General features: G+C 39.1%; 1 protein-coding gene across 1 annotated transcript in view; it reads left to right on the top strand.

The window, feature by feature from the left end:
- Ptprd (protein tyrosine phosphatase, receptor type D) overlaps positions 1–17,469 on the top strand; it is a 437,469-nt gene that overhangs the window by 350,040 nt on the left and 69,960 nt on the right. The window contains exon 25 of the mRNA XM_023715852.1: positions 12,225–12,348. Within this exon, the coding sequence (XP_023571620.1) occupies positions 12,225–12,348 (124 nt within the window). The remainder of the gene's footprint in view (positions 1–12,224; positions 12,349–17,469) is intronic.

Here is a 17,469-nt window from a genome sequence, read left to right as displayed (position 1 = left end):
ACAGTACAGGGTCTCTTCCTGTTGGGGGTTGGGCTAGTGACTCATTTCGGTTCTCTCAAGGTGATTTATACCTATTTAGAATATTAATCCCTGATGCCCATCCCTAGGAAAGTATGTAGCTGTATTTGTTTACTCTTTTTTTCTTGACTTCTGGCCTATAGGGAGTGTCTGTCTCTTCCAAGTTGCAAAGTCAACTTGTCTTCCATATTGTCTCCATGAGGGTGTGGTCCTAACTACCTGTAATATTTCTATCTAATTCAGCTACCTACAACATTCCCCTCTCTGCAGAAGTAACCTGAACTGCTGTGAGGGAACCATGAATGATGACCGCTCTGGCTTCTTCAGGCTGAAAGGAGTAGTAGCTGTTTCCAGCAGATGTACTCTCCAGAGGTTCTATCTAAAGGCCCTCAATAGACACCAGGAATTTTCATCTTGGGTAGGCATGCCAACTTTAAATCTGAAGGAGACAAACCAAGGAAACCATGAAACCTGCATGGGCCAAATAATAGTATCAGCAGGATAATTATGAATACAGTTAAAATGATTTTTACCAAGTAAACAGTAATGATTTGATATCTTATATTTTGAACAGCTATTGAGACATTAGAGGAAGGATCTGGGATGTAATAACCTTTTAAAGTTTGTAATTATGAAAACACTAGTCAGAAATTTTTGTAGGTCCATTAGCAGAGATCTCTTAAATGTGAGGTTTAATCCCTTTATCTTCCGTGGCCAGGGGATGTTATCTCAAACTGGCCTTTTATGTCTCACCAAATCTACAATTAATTACTTGGAGCACATGAATTACCAGAAATCGGGAAAACACTGAGTACACCTCAGTTTGCAAGTGGGGCTACTGGCTGGGCAACTACTGACATCTGCATGAGCATCTTTTGAAAGTTTAACAGGCTTTCTCCTGTTAAACTTTATATTGGCAGGTAACTTGGGTTCCTTCAGGCTGAGAGGGGAAGATCAATGACCATCTCAATCTGAAACTTCCCCTGACTCCACCATAAACACTTTCTTTTTTCCTTCTCTAGAAGCTTTGGACATTTTTGCTTGAAATGTCTCTTCTGTCTGGATCCAGGGAAATAACTTTTTCCCTTTTTCCCAACTGGCCTTCATTCCTGTAGGCTGCTAGTATCACTATTCTCATTTTCTGTCTATCATTCCATTCTCTGTCCTTTCTATTATGAAACACCTCAACTCAAATTCATTCCTGTAAACCCTTTTAACTTCTGCAGCTCATGTCAAATACCTGGGGCCCACTGAGCAAGGTATAAGTTTTGGTTTTAAGGCCTCCTGCAGGCAGCCCTGCCCAGCAGGCAGCCCCGCCCAAGGAAGGTGACGATAGCATTTCCTGGAATGAGGCAGGAAACCCCAAGAAGGCTCAGCTCACCTGGGCTGTATGAGGTGGACAGTTTGTTAAGGCCTTAATATGTCTCTATAGACAAAATCTGGTAGATCCCAGTGAAAGGAATCTAAATTAATCTAGCATGGGTGCTATAGGTTTTACTTGTATGATCATCTGGGTTTTGGTTTCTTCTAAGAAAGAACACATTTTCTGGGGGATTAGAAGATGTGTAATCAGAGCATGAGTGTTTGAGCTAACAGGTAAGTTAGAAACCTTTTTAAAGGAATAGCAGTTATAACTCACTGGCTTTAGACCCCTTTATTTATGGAGTCTAATAGTTTGCTATATGTACCTCTAGCTTTAGTTCAGAAATCATCCAGGTGAACCTATACATTTATCATGAAATACATAGCATTTAGTCAGATTAAACCAATGTCCCATTCAGTGTTTTAAGTATGGCCTCCATTGTAAGCAAGAAGACTTCCAAGGGATTATTTTTCTTTTAACACTGAGGCTGAGTTTTATCTCACAAATATAAGGCCTGGCTCTACATATAGACCCAAGGCTATTGAACATTGTGTAGCCAGTGTTGTTAGAACTCTTTTTGTATACTGATAAAATTTTATTTGTCCTTGGGGATCTGTTTTAACTTAAATACCTATTAAGTCTTACACATGAACAACAATATATTTGTAAAAAATCAGTCTCAGAATCATTTTGTTTAGTAAGAGCAACCTGAATATGTATTGTACTAACTCAGTTACAGCTAAAGCAATATGTGTTCTAAAATCTGTTTCTGTTGAGGTGAATGACTGGAAGGAAGGCCAGGGTTGGAGAAGGACAAAGAGACCTGTGCCGGTGTCCAGCAATAGGGTGGATTTTTCTTTAGTCATGATTACTCAGAGCTCCTCTATGGAGATGACAGGTAGAGATAACAGTCCGGCCACAGGGAAGAGACAGGCCCAGGGCCCTTTAGTCGTAATGGACCACCTGCAAAGCTGAGTCTGAACTCTGAGGCCTGCACCTCAGAGTGTAATCTCACTTCTAGTGGCTGACTTGGAAGTCAGGGCATGTCGTATGGGCCTCTTAAGGCAGTCCTTCTTATGCCTGCCTGGCTTCTGACAGCAGTAGCGGATGACCCTAATCAGTGGATGAACCTCATTGTCACTGAGCTCTTCTTGGAGCCCAAAGAATCAGAGTTAAGGTCTGTTTTGAGGCCGCAATAATAGCAGCCATTTTTGATGTCTTTGTTTTTTCTCCTGGTTTTCTCCCAGTCCTGATTATAGCACACCAAAGAAGTTTTTTACTACAGTATCAAATGAGTTATCTGGAGCCAAAGCCATCTTTTGTACCTCTTTTCTAATATCTGGAGCTGGCTGAGTAACAAACTTATCTGTAAGAATAATATGTCCCTCTATTAAATTAGGATCTAGGGCTTCCCTTGTTTTCCTTGTTCCTCTATTAAACAGTTTAAGAAATCAGAAGGGTGTTCATCTTTCTCCTGGTTAATAGCTAAAATTTAAAATAACTGGAAGGCTTGGTTTTAATGCTTTTTAGACCTTCAAGAATACACACTTGAAAAAAATGTCTTTTCTAGTCTCCTGACAGGCTATTAGGCCATCAGGACTCTGACTACTCGGGCTCCAGTGGGAACAGGTAGTTCCCCTTATGTTTATCTTTTGACTCTTTAAAATTAACAATATTACATTCCTCTCCAAATGCAATAGCAGCTTGTAATACTGCCTGTATTTCCATAGAAGTCAAAGCTTGGTTTAAGATTAACATTACATCTTTCTAATATAGTTCACAAGTCTAAGTAAATCCTCTAAAGACATCAGAGTACTTATCAGGGTCATTTAAGATTTTCTAAGATCTGACTTTATCTGTTTTAGGTCACAGAGAAAAGGGCATGTGAACTCTGGAAATCCTAAATTGCCTGTTTACTTCTTTAAATGGTATTATCCTTGAGGATCTTGTCTAAACTCAGCTAAGGATGGGTGTAGCCCTGGAGAAGCCTGAATTACAGCTGTTTTAGAAGCCCACCCTTTAGAAAGGCAAAGAGGGGAAAGCTTACTTTCAGTAATGGTGGGCGAGGCTGTGATTAAGGCTGTCTTAGGTTAGGCTCCAGAGGTTAGGGAGAGCAGCCTTAGGCTCCAGGATAGTGAATGCCTTAGGCATCTGAACTGCCTGGTTCTTCTGTAGCTCATATCTTCATTTTAAAACTAGATAGCAGTGACTTTCTTAAAGCAAACAAAATCTGAACATAAGGCCTTTTTTTTTAACTGTTTTCCTTTGTGTAGTATCATTCTAGTTGTAAAACAGTGTCATAATTGATACTTCTGCCCTCCATTTTGGCTCTAGGGGGTACATAGGCCACGGACATGTGCAGAAAAATATTAAACAGCTCTTTTTCAGTGTGTATGCATCAAACATCTTCCAGTGCATAATGATGTACTCTAAAGGAGTAAGAGACTTTGTGAAATTCCCATAATCTGGAATGCAAAAAGAGTTCTGGACATGTCCACCTTACATCTAATTGATTCCCCCTCAAGGTGTCCCCTGAGTAGACCACTCCAGAGCAGGCGGATGCTCTTGGAGAGAGGGCAGACAAGATATGAGCAGCCTATCTACCCTCAAACTGGTACACAATTTTTTCTCCTAAGAATCTCACGAACTGTGCAAACCATGCACTTTTATTGAATATTTGTAAATATGTTACAATTAGTCTGGCAACAGTAATGTCTACAGAAAGAAACATAACTATTGTATACAAAGGTACCTTGGAAGCAGCGCACTTGCCCTGCTGTACTGTAAAAGAGATTACCTTTGGAGGTAGACAAAAGAGACAGTTGACTGGAAGAACTTTGCCCTGGGCCCTCGGGCAAAGAAATATCTGAGACACTTGCGTTCTTCCATCTAGGCACCAGGGCAGCCTTTCCTAGAAGGACTAGGCTGTATTAAATCTTCAGAGCTCACAGGTAAAACTTACATTTATCATCTAGCAATCACATTTTACATATTGGTAAAAACGCATTACTTTAAGGGTGACAAAAATCTTTCTTACTTAGTTGGCATGTGAGGCACAGATGTAAATCATTGCCCTGATAGCCGCTATAGGATGTAAACTATTGTAAGCTACCTCATCCTAATTTCTGAAGGAATGACTCACTGAGTTATTCTACTGAAAAGCTCAGGTAGAATTCTTAGTTTACTAGCAAAAAAAAACAATAGCTAAGTGGAGATCTTTCAGTGGTAAGGAGCCAGTTTCCACCAAGCACTTCTAGGTATCTGCCAGAGAGTAGCCCTGGCCATGACCCCTCAGGTGTTGCCAGTTTCTGCTGGCCCACACAACCAGAGGTCAGTCTCCAGAAAGGAATGCAGCTGTCTCTCTGGTCAGTATTCCATCAACCATAGGCTTCAATGTGGATTCACCAAAGAATGGCTGGGGAAACCTGTCCTCTGCTTCAAAGAGTGGCAGCTGCTCCAGGAGCATTTACTAGCTGGCAGAGTAACCACTGTCTGTCCAAGGTCGATAATGGTTGCTTAAAAGCCTGAACAAGCTTACCTAGCACTTTACAGGAAAGGTTTTAAAGTCCCTAACTTAGCTCTTATGCACCTAAATGATAACTACACCTAGAAGAAAAGGTTGGCAATCTTCCCCACGCTACATGTGTCTTATTCTCATAAGTGTGCTGCTTTTGGAGATAGCTCCTTCTGGTGTCACGCAGAAGATGGTTCTCTCCACTGTGTCTCAGGTGTAGCCTCCTGAAGGAGACCTGCTCAGAATACTAAGCTGGGACATGGCTTTTATATGTGTTGTCCTGGATGGGCATAGTCCCTTGTCTCATCTGACCCAGAGGCGAGGTATGTGTCCTCTTTCTCAAATGACTTCCCTGTTTTTGGCATTAACAAATCCTCATTTTTCTAAGGGTTTCACTTAGTTGGAACAGTCTGTATCGCTTTCCTAATTTTACATACCTCTAAAAAGGAAAGTACAAAGAGGTAGGAAAATTAAGGTACAAAGAGGAAGGTCAAAGAAAGGAAACTGAAACAGAGCAGGCCTGAGATTTGCTGTAGCATGTAAAGGGGAATCAGACACAGTCTGTCCCAGTTGAACCTGTCCTCCAAGTTTTTAAGAATGGTTTCCAACTTAATGTCATTTAGTTGGCAAAAGGAGCCCCATATTTCATATACAGGCATGTAGATTTTTTTTAAGTCTGAGCTAGATTTAAAAGTACCATTTTACAGAAGATTACATTAAGTCCATAGGGAGGCTTACTAATGTTACTCTCTCTAGTGCTGTTGTCTAAAGTCAAGCAAGGAATACCAGTACATTTAGCAACTAGTTCAAATGCAACATATATAAGTAGGCAACAGTCATAAAATGTCTCATTAAAGAAATATCATAACCTTATAACATTTCCATGTTTTAACTTAGAGTTACCAACATTTTGACCACAATTTTAATAAAGCCATATAAAAGACAAAGTATAACCGATTGTAAGCAATTTTAACAGAACTATATGAGACAAAACTGTATGAGGTAAAACATGAAAAATGGCAAAGACATATCAACATTTAAAGCCTACAAATTTGTTACCTAAATGAGTCCCAATTTAGGATCTATGAAAGAAAAGCATACTCATACCTCCATCCAGTGATCTTGGTGGAACCCCCAAATGACACAAGCAGGAAAAACTGATCTCGGGTGGATGACCTCCAAAAGATATGGGGGAAAAATAAAACTCCCAACCTGAAAGGTACCTGGGATGAGTTTATTTTCTCTAAAACTGAAGAACGAATGTTAGGAAGAAATGGAGGTTATGAGCAGAATATATTCATTGGGGAAAAGAAAGCTCCTGTCCAAGAGAAGGACAGAATGGGGGCCTTGAGTGGGTGGTTCCCTTCTACATACTTCTTTAAATTTAAGAATTCACTTTCATTTTCAGTCCCGCCTTCATATGCTATAGTTTGCCTGAGTGGTAGTTTCAGATATTTTTCATTGCTAGACTCTCCACCCCTTTCTCATACTCCAGTTTACCACATACCTAGTGATATACCAAACACATGCTTTTTTCCTTAAAGTTCTCATTATGTCAGTTGCAAGCCTTTGCTAATTGTACAGAACATAGCTTTTCCTAGCTGGGCATCCTGGGTCATTTCAAGTAGAGAAACAAACACAGAATATGGATGAAGGAAAATGAAAAAAAACATCCTTGTAGAAATGTTCATTCTGTGGCCAGTGGCTCTTCTAACCTTCAGAAAGGACTTGCGATTATTTCAAAGTAAACCACATGAAGTAAGTACCAAATGAGCCAACTGGTGGAGAACTATGTGACAAGATCATATTTCTGTGGAAGCCAAGGTCATTTAAAGTTCAAATAAATGCTGTAAATAAAAGGGAAATCTGACCCATAGTTTGGCTGGTAGTTGCTGTACTCCTACATAATGAAATTCTTGTTAGTTGTCATAAAAACACATGAAAACAGGATGAATCTGACTTTTTTTGTGGTTTCTCTTTGATGAGTTTCTGAAGGAATATTTTGAGGTTTTCCTCTTTATGAGGCCAAGGGGGAATTAAACTCAGAAAAAGTACTATTATGTGGTGTTCTGCCCATGTGAAGTATCGTCTTTGGGTAGAAAGGTTGGATTTTGCAGAACCAGTGAAGGGCTCTGCTCTACAGTGATGATGTCGCCTTTACCAATGAAGGTCATGGTCATGTTGGGTCGTAGTTATTCTCAGTGACTGTAATCGGATGTGCAAATTTACGATCACTCTTGTGTTTAGAAATGTAAATGTAGGTAAGCAGTGCCAAACAGAGATTTGCTCTTTGCTTTCCTTGTACTGTGTTTTGAGAGAATCACAGAAAGGCAAGTTGGAAAAAAAAAATCAGGGACCTTCTCCAGGTTAAGTAGAGAGGAAGAATCACACAGTGGCTGTGCTTTCCGACTGGGGAGTGGAATGTCCCAACACCAAAGCTAGCTTTGCTGCCTACTGTGCTTGTTGAAGAACAGTCAACATCCATGTACCTCTGTTTCCTCATGGAAAGAACAATGAAAATAATGGTAATTATTTTTGGAGATTTGTTTAAAAGGATAAGGCAATGCACATAAAGCTCAAAGAGCACAGTGTTATCTAAGTGCTAGTTATTATAATTATCACATATAAATACATTTTAATTTTAGCTTTTAAGTCAAGGATGCAGTAAAAATTTATAAATCTCTCTTATGTGTAACTTATTTTTCCTATTATCCTAAAGTCCTAATTGATTTAAAAAAAAAATCACGCCTTTAAAAGTATCAAATTGAAGAATAAATAAATATTTAGGACTAGCAAACCTCTACTTCAGAATTTCTTTATGAACTAATTCCCTAAAGTGACAGTGATCCTTATGTAACATTCATACTGTAATAAAAAGAAACCAAAAAATTTAAAAGCCTCTCACAAAGGAAGATTGTCCTCCTTGGTCACTATTTTGTCAGTAGGGTAAAGCAAGGGGTGGAAGATTTGTTAAGGCTGAAATAATCTAATATGAAGCTCTAATGGGGAGGGCAGCCCCTCTGTGTGTGGACAGAGAAGCAGGACAGCCTGGATCTGGTAGTTTTAGATGTGAAGGATCCATTTAGGATCGCTTACTGAAGAGGTTTTTGACTGACTAGAGAAACAAATGTAATAGGATAAAACCTTGTGTGTGAATTCTGTGCCTGAGTTCCGTGACACCGTAATGGACTTGCTTCGTATGTTTTATTAGAATTCCATTAATCACCTTGTGCTTGAGTGAATCTGCCTCACTTGGTTTCCAGCTTGCAAAATTTTCCTCCAGGTTCACTGCAGCTAACCCTTCAGGAAGGTGATACTTGAGGCTGAGCACTGGGACGGAAGGTTGGGTGGTGCAGCGGTGCTGAGCGCGGTCTGGAGAGGAGTAGAGAGACTGGCGCCCTGCTCGGCCAGCAGAACACCAGCCGCACCCCCCAGAGGGCTTCACTAAGTCCCTGAGGAATAGTGTGCCTATGTGGGGGTGGCCTCAGCTGGGCCTTATAGTGGGAAGATGCCTGGTCAGGGCCGACCAGACAGAAGCTGAGGCTGGAGCCGCCCACCTCTTCTCTCTCCTCAAGCTCTGCGTTGCTCCCATCTGTGTTGGTCATTTCACTTCTCTTTGAGACACAGCAGCCAAGCAGGGCACAGAACAGAGACTGCATCAGTGTGAGCACTAAGAAAAGCCTAGAAAGTGGGTTTGGGGAATTAGAATTACTCATCTGTGACATCTTCGGCTTAGTAAGGGGCACCATGAACAGGTTTCCTCAGTAAGGCTGCTTTTTTTTTTCTCAAAATACAAAAGATGTGAGTCTACCTCACTGACCATTGCTGTTTTTCTCCACTGAGTTTACTACTTTCAGCATCCCGATGAGCTCCAAAAATAATGACTGGTACTGTGTATTGTTAAATGTTCCGTCAGACAGAAAGATACAGATGGATGATGCTGTGTTGCACAAGGACAAGTCAGCATTATTGAATCAATGTTTGTCTGATCCGTGTAAAACAAGTATAAATGTAAGCTGTGTCCCGTCTGTTTCATCATCCATGTGAAGCCAAACTCATTTTTAAAATGTGATTTTTTTATGTAATTGTCCCAGAATGACACAGGATGGTAAGTTGGGAAGACACATTATTCGGAGTGCCCAGGTCGAAGCTAGTCATGGTTAGCTGTGTTTCAAATGTTGGACTGCTTTCTTTCACAGTGGGTAGCGTCCTGGATAGTTAAGTAGCACTGCGGCTCATTGATTGCTGGCTGGTAATTATCAGCTGAGCTTTGGATCAGACAAACCTGCACTTGAGGGGAGCTCTCTGAGTCTAGCTGTGTCAGATGCCGGATAACCCCAAGAAGCATAGTACCTGCTACAGAGAAGGCCCTCAGCAAGCTATCCTGAATTAATTTTTCTTTACTTGATTCCCTTTCTTTACTTAAGTATCCCAAGTTTAAAAAAAAAAAAACTCAATAATTGTGAAAATGAAACAACTCTGCGAGGAAAGGATAATAACTTAGCAGCTATTTTTTTAATTGTCATATATTTAAAGTCACAGTCTGAGACTAAGTGCGTTAGCGTACATGGCACACAGCTCCATTGTCCCCTTCCAGTCCAGTATAGATAAACTCTTCATTGTATCAAATCACATAGAGGCTAAAGACGGGTGGCAAGAGGAGACGTGGACATGAGTGACACTGTCCTGGAGTTGAAAGATACAGTTTCCTTGTTAAATGAAGCCTATGCCAATCATATACCTGAGGAGGATGTTGGTCTAAGCAAAGCAAAGCTCTCAGAGGTCGTAATATCTTATACCAGAAGCACTGGATATTCATAAGCTTAGGAGCTTCCTGGAATATTTGAATAATGTACATGAGGCTTGTGTATTCTCTAAAATTCATCAGTGTGAAGAGAAATAGCAAGGACACTTTTCTCAGGATTATATAGTTCCTAAACTGTATATTAAAGTGTTGGTACACTGTACACTGCAGCCTCATTGTTCTCTAACTTCTACATCACATAGAAAAGTACTCTGTGATCTCTCTTCACGAACTTTGCCAAACACATTTATTCACAAGTTCTACTCATGTAAAATTTCTAGGAGCATTTACACAGTCAGGTATAGTGTAGCTGCACAGGGGGCTACAGCTGTAGGCTTTAAGCTCTGGCTGAGGAGTTCAGAATTTGAGCTGTGAACCCACCCAGAGGCAGGAGAAGTTATTCAGCAGGAACCTAACACACACGTGCCCTTCAGGAAACAACTGTGGGGTAGTATAAAGAATAGATTGGGAGGGCCGGCCAGATAGCTCAGCAGAATAAAGCACCTGCTTAGGCAGAGCACAGTGACCGGGGTATGATCCCCAGCATGCTGTACTGGCCCTGCCCCCGGGGTGCACTGAGGAGGTGACTGAGACTGGGCGGCATGGTGGCGCATGCTTGTAACCTCAGCACGTGGGAGGCTGTAAACAGGAGAAGCACTATGAGTCCAATCTGTATAGTGAGACTCTGTAGACCCTGTACTAAGTACATTAAAATAAAAGAACAAATTGGAGTAACAGAGAAGATGAGAGACTTCAGTTAGACCATAGGTTCTACAGGTCTACATTTAGGAATGCCACAGGGTTGGGGAAAAATTGGAGATACTTTTAAGCGAGCTCCCTGAGTGGAGCTGTTCTATGTGAAAGAGGTTCAGGGTTGACTGGAATGCGTCCCCCAGGCCAGTGAGCTCTTCCTTCATTTGCTTTAGATCACTTGGAGAGGAGAATGTTTTCCAGGGCACATGAAACATTGCCTTGGAACAAACCTGGAAGTCCTTAATAGTATTCTTCTTTTGTTTTGGTTTTTTGGCAGAACCAGGGATTGAACTCAGATCCTTGTTTTTGCCAGTCAAGTGCTTATCCTACTGAGCCATCTCCCCGGTCCCAATAGTATTCTTCTTTAGACTGAAAAGTCATGCGTGATTATTTTACTATTTTAGTATACAGTGATTGAGTCTTTTGTAAAAACAGAATTAACACAGGTTGAAAATGAAAAGTTCATATTCCTTCTTAAATTAAGTTTTGCTGAAAATAGTGTTTGAAGGCTTTTTAACACTATCAACAGAAGGCTTTTTATACCTGTGTGTTTAATGTTGTGCTCAGCTCCCACACCCTTTGCCAGGATATGTGTCTCTTCACAAGCACATGAGTGCTGTTTTATTTGTTTCACTTTCACCTTCTACATAAACACATTGAAATATGTAAAATACTCTGCATCAAAAATAGTGGTTAACTATTCTAGTAACTTTTCAAAAAAAATTTCCATCAGACTATACTTCTTATTATTGAAATGTTCATTTTAAACATTTAAAGTCATATTTATATGATTTTTCAGCTTATGTTCTCATGTACTGTGAAATTAAAAACCTGAAGGTATCAGGATCCTATGATGAAAGGAAAGGTGCTTTGACTTTTGTGCCGTTGCTGGAAATTAACACATCACCTAAAGTTTTATAATCAATGCTGAATATGGTTATAAAACAACAGTCTAATTGAACTATAAAATGTGTATTTTATGTAGGTAATATTTTACATTATTCAATAATTGTGTCTTTATTCTGACATCAAAGGAAGATGAAAAATAAGAACTGAGATTACAATAAGGAACAAAATGACAAACTTAATGAGCAAAATGATAGCACAATACTAAATGGAAAAATACAGCGATACAGAGAAAAACAATTATCTGCTGTGGTTATAAATTAGTAGTCTAAGTGTAGTCATTATTTGACTTCACATCTTTTTCTTTTATTATGAGCTGAAATGTGCAGCTCCCTGCGATATTGGCCACAGTGTGTTATGAAGAAATGGAAAAAGCCTTGTTGTGCTCAGTCAAGAGCATGTAGGAGAGGAAACCGTGACGTAGTCCATTTCCAGGGCAGCTTCTAAACACCGCCTCAACTTGAAGCCTGACCTCAGGTCTAGATAGGAACTCATAGGAAGAGTAATCAGAATAAAGCCGTTTTCACAGAACCAGGAGGAATACTGAACCACAAAACTTGTAAGCTGTGGCCACAAGAGAAGGAAATGGCGAAGTCAAACTAAAAACCTGCCTTTCCAATATTAACAGGACAGCTGTATTGATTTTCCCCCATTGGCATCAATACTGGTGACGATCACTGTTCCTTACTATGATTAATCATTTTGTGCTTTGCTGTTTATATTAGTGTTCACCTTCCCAGCTAGAATCATCTCAATGGAGTGTGGCTTCCGAATTTACTTTCTAAATCATGTTTGTTACTGTGATAAATGCCTATAATTCTGTGTTATTCAGTATTGATTTTGTGTTTGCTGTTTTTCTTTTAAAGTCAATCGACCCTGGCCAGCAGTTCACATGGGAACATTCAAACTTGGAAGTAAACAAACCAAAGAATAGATATGCAAATGTGATTGCATATGACCATTCTCGGGTTCTCCTATCAGCAATAGAAGGTAAGGAAATGAAGGTATGACTCTCACTCTCTTTGCAGGAAGTACTCACATGAGATGCTTTCACATAAGGTGTTAACCAGCTATGAAACTAAGTACCTGAGAATCGGGTTTGGTTTAGTCTGTCTTCCTCACACACATACATTGCAAACAGCAGCATAGCATCACTGATGGCCTAGCACAGGGAGTGTGACTTGTTTCCTTATTGCTTAGATGGAAGAGTTCATTATGTAATTGATGCTCTTAGAGGGAACGGAAATTGGCCTGGCCCAGTTTATTAATGGTTGTTGATGGTTGTACATGGACTGGTGGTTGTCAGCAGGGACACATTAACTAACCTTATTAAAATGTGAGGAGATAATTTCTTTGTAAATAAATTTGGGTATTTACAGAAATAGCCTAAAGGTTAAGAATGCTGATATGGTGATGAATGTACATTAAACACATCGGAAATGTCCCCAGATAACTTATTCATGTGCTGTTCAGTATTCCATCTCACGGTTGTAGCAAAGAGTGGATTCTACAAGGAATGATGGAGGAGGGTTTCTCTCAGACTTACATAATTTCTCTTAAGGTTGCATGAGATAGTTTTTACTTGCTTATCTCCAAAACTTAATCCCTTACACATGCCATATCAAAACATCTAGGAGTCATTTTAGTACTCCATATTTTATTAATCCTTAGCACACTGAATCAAAGAGTTTTTTTAGAAAATAAGTTAGAGTGCCACTGCCATCCTTCCCTGTGCAGGAGCAGCCACTCAGAGCTGCCGGCTTTCACAGAACGAGCTCCTCCTTGCTGTTGTGCAGGAAAGCTCCGTAGGTTGCCCATCCTTGAAACACCACTGTGCACCTGACCGCAGATGTTGTATTAGCATTAAATAAAGCTAGCTTCAAACCTAACTCTTCATGGAACTTCATAGCTCAAACATATTCGTCTTTAATTGTTGAAGTACATTTCCCCGTTTTCTGCTTCCAAGTTTGATGCTGGCTACCACTTTATCTCTCGAACCAAATCCTGTGTGACTTTGTAGTGTCCAAAATTAATTCAGAATTTGGAACACTACTTAAAAGCTTTCCTAGCAAGCACCAAAGGCAGAAATATATTGCGTTCCAGATTTGGGAGAACAAGAAATATCTTTCAGCATTTGAGTAAGCTGAAAATGGTATTATATGACTGAGGCATATTTTATAAAAATCCTCACAATCAATTTACTTTGATGATGAGTAGTGTTAGGATCTTTTTTTAGGTGACCAAAAAATCTAGGCATTCAAGAGTTACCATACTTTTACATTGAAGAAATTAACTTCATCAGATTTAACCAGTGTTCATTTAGACAGGATAGTGTTAGAAATTTTCTTCTTTTCAATCTTGTTTATAAGATGTAATTAATACATTTGCATAGTTCGAATATAGGCTTTACAGTTTATCTCTATGTTTTCAGTTGGAACATGTAAAAGAATTGCAAGTTCTGGACTCAAGAATCCAAATAGTAAATCTAAGTAACAAATAGGAGAAATCTTATTTTTCTCCTATTGTTTTCTCCTTATTCTCCTTAGCAAAGTAAGGCAAATTACGGAAATAAAATAAATGTAAGATGAGAATTTATTTGGCATACTCTTTCTTGAAGAACTTGTCAGCCCACCTTTGCTATATTACAGTGTTACTTCCACTCAAAATGAAATCATTCAGGATGCCCACTTCTTTAGAAGCAGTAACTCAGCTCATGGATGCTTTTGCTACAGATAATTTGATTCCCAAACCAAAGTGTTTGGCAAAATTTTGTTTTCCTTTGCAAAATTCTGCCTCAGGTGTCAAACACAGCCATGATGGTCTTTCCCACACAAACACAAATATGGCCATCTTTTCCAAAATTGGCACAAATTGAGTTCATGAACTAAAGTGCCATTGTACTCTTGCACTCTGTCATTACTTTATTTAATTTGTTATTTTCTATAACTGAACAGTAAATTATATTGAGGGACCTGCAGGACCAAAATGTAACCTCCTTCTTGATAGTTGGAAACATGACCATTTCATTTGTTTGCTATTCTAATAGTATAGAGGGAAAATCATTTGAATCAAGCTAAAACCTGCCTTTTATAGCTCTGTGCCTACAAATACACACTAAATCTAGAACTGACCTAGAAACCAAAAGCCTTTCAATTTTATGTGTTATGCAAAAGGTTAAAAGCATTTAATCAAAGTTTCTGGGCTACACAGAGAGCTTTAATCTAGATTACAATCATGAACCACATTTTCTCTTAGATGAATGCCTAACCTAGTATGTAAGGCAGCTGTCAATCATATGAATCTCATTCACTGCACGGAGAGTTCCAGAAAGGGTAGAGGAGCCTCCAATATAGCAGCTTTAGTAGCACAGGCCAAGGTTTTATCATACCCCAATGTTAAGTGCCTTCATGCAGAATTTAAAATGTGCAGGCAATGTTTAGCCTATTTCCTTTGTGAAGACGACAGAGGGAAAACTGAAAAGGATTAAGAATTGTCTGTGGACATTGATGTGTTTATTAAACTTCCAGAAAATAGTGACGCTTTGCTTCATGACATGTTTCCAAATCATGCTTATTTTATTTATGCTGAGAAAAATGCAGAATTCAAGAGGTATAAAAACAAAAGCCTTTTCAAGTTGTTCGATTATAAGGTAATCAGAATAGAAACACAAATGAATTTTTGACAAATCTAATCACTGGTGGAATGCTCTTTATGTTGAGCCGGTTCCCAAGAAAAAATAGTAGTTGCTAAACAAGAGTTGTGACAGGAGTTATTTTAGTAAAGTAAGACAATTATTTTCAAATAAAGACCAAATGGAAGCCAATATTTGTATGTGTATAGATACATTCTATAAGGTCTGATGAAAGTGTGATGTGTTTAAATTTTTTAAAAAAATCTTGCAGTAAAAGACACTACCATTAACTCCCTAAAAAAAAGGGATCTGCCTGGCTTCAAGCATCTGTCCTCCTGCCACTTCTAATGCATTTCTGTTCTTTTTTCTTTTTTCCCTGAGTGTCTTAGCTAGTTTTCTTGTTGTTCAAACAAAGTAGCCCAAATCCACAAATTAAAGCAAGAAAGCTTTCCATCAGCCCTCGTTGGTGTAGATTTCTGTCCGTAGTCTTCGTGCTCCAAGGCAGGGCAACGTGGAAGAGAGTGTCGCTGAGGAGACGCAGCACAAGGCTTGGCAGCAGGAGGCATGAGGCAGCCAACTGCCTTTCCTTTGTGTCCCATCTGGGGTACCAGCATTTTTGGTGTTGCCAGAACCATGCTAATTCTAGTCAGTGGACTAACTTAGTACCACAGCACCTTAGTCTCAGTGTCACACACACTAATCCAGCCAGCCCTGCAAAGCCCCACCTGTGAGTACCTGAGGCTTTTGGAGGACATCTGGACACAGCCATGGTCAATGCCATCCTGGCTGCCTTGAGGTCCTGAGTTGATTCAAAGTGTTTACCTCTTTCATGGTCATTTGGTTTGGGGGATGAGCCAGAAATCGCACACGGCCATATCCCGTGAATAAGGTGGATGGAGACATGCCATCATGTTTTTGTGAGCCTTCCACAACATATGCTGTATTTCTGTATCATACCTTTTAAGACAGTCATGAAAGAGGACTTCTATGCCTGCTTCAAAAAGTAGCAAGAATGATGGGATAAGTGAATTTGAGTGTTTTGAGTGCAGTTTATGGCAGTGTGTCTTTTAATTTTTCTTTTTTAAATTTAAGTAGTCACCATTTTGTTGACCACTCTGTTTATAATAGTGTGCTTATTCTTATAATATGCAACACTGTTCAGAAAGTATTTTTCATATTTATATTTTTATTAGTTCATGTAAATCGTACAGCATAATGGGCTTTATAACATTTTCATACACGCACATGTAATTCTTCGAATTTACCCACTCCCTTACCTCAACCTTTTCCTCCCTTCTCCTTCTGCCTGAACCAATTCCTCCTCTGTGAAGATCACCCTTCAAAAGAAGGCAGACTTTTATTAAAACAGGAAAAGAGAATTGGACAAATGAAAAACAAGGAAACTCAAGTTTGGAGCATATTTCAGCCCAATATGGCTAGATAACCCTGACTTTTCTGTTCACTTTCTGAGCTATTGTCTCTTTTATTCCTGTCTTCTAAGAGCTAGCTTCATGTATTTTGATATCAGTTATTGTACTTGCTATATATAATCATCACAAGAATTGCCAAGATAAATGTTTTACTTGATTTTAAGTAAGAAATTAATATATAAGACATTAGAGATGAGAAAACAAGGTTGGACAGAGAGTTGGTCTCAGCTGCCTTGCATACAAATAACAATGTCTAATGTTGCTCACACTGGGGTCCAGTTGTTCTGATTCTTCCACAAGGGTTTGCACTGGGCCCTGTCTCCAGTGATGCTTTTCTGTCAGTAGAGGCTATGTCTGCCCCTACGTCATTTGGTGAAGATCCGGATACCTTTTGCTTAAAAATCCATTTTCTCATTGGGCAGTAAACTGATGGACCATATGAACATTATAGTTTGAATCCCATCCCCTAAACTATGATCTCTAAATAACTGGAAATAGCAACATCTTATGGAGAGTTATCAATAATCCAAGTATATCAGAACCACAAAACCGCGCAAGTAGTCAAGTACAACTATACCTATCTGTGTAGGTTAGCTACACATCTCCATTGCCTTTGTGGAATCTTCAGCTTCTTATTCTTCAAGGATATTCATTAGTGGCAGGTTATTTGTCATAATGCCTTGTAACTAGTTAAAAATAATTATTGTAGTCTAGTATATAAAAAGAGGGTTTTAGTCTAAAATTAATTACTACTGATGGTGCTATACTTTCATTAGTAGGATTATAATTAATATTTTCTTTACAAAACCATATTGGCATGGAGTTTTAAAAAGTTTTTGTTCAAGTCTAAAATACAAAGCAAAATTAAAATGCTGCTTTATAATTCAACAACAAAGATTAAAATTATAGTAGGCATGGTTATCTATGTATGTTTTGTGATGTATGCCCTGCCATATATTTTATATATATTATCTTTACTGTGCAAAACATCCTCAGATAGCCGCTATCCTCTGAATCTGTAAGCGAAGAAGCTAGAACAATAGAAAGTCA

This window comes from Octodon degus, unplaced genomic scaffold, assembly GCF_000260255.1.
Source record: "Octodon degus isolate 3935 unplaced genomic scaffold, OctDeg1.0 scaffold00044, whole genome shotgun sequence".
Lineage (NCBI taxonomy): Eukaryota > Metazoa > Chordata > Mammalia > Rodentia > Octodontidae > Octodon > Octodon degus.
The sequence above is the reverse complement of the archived record's forward strand: the minus strand, read 5'-3'. Positions and strand labels throughout refer to the sequence as shown.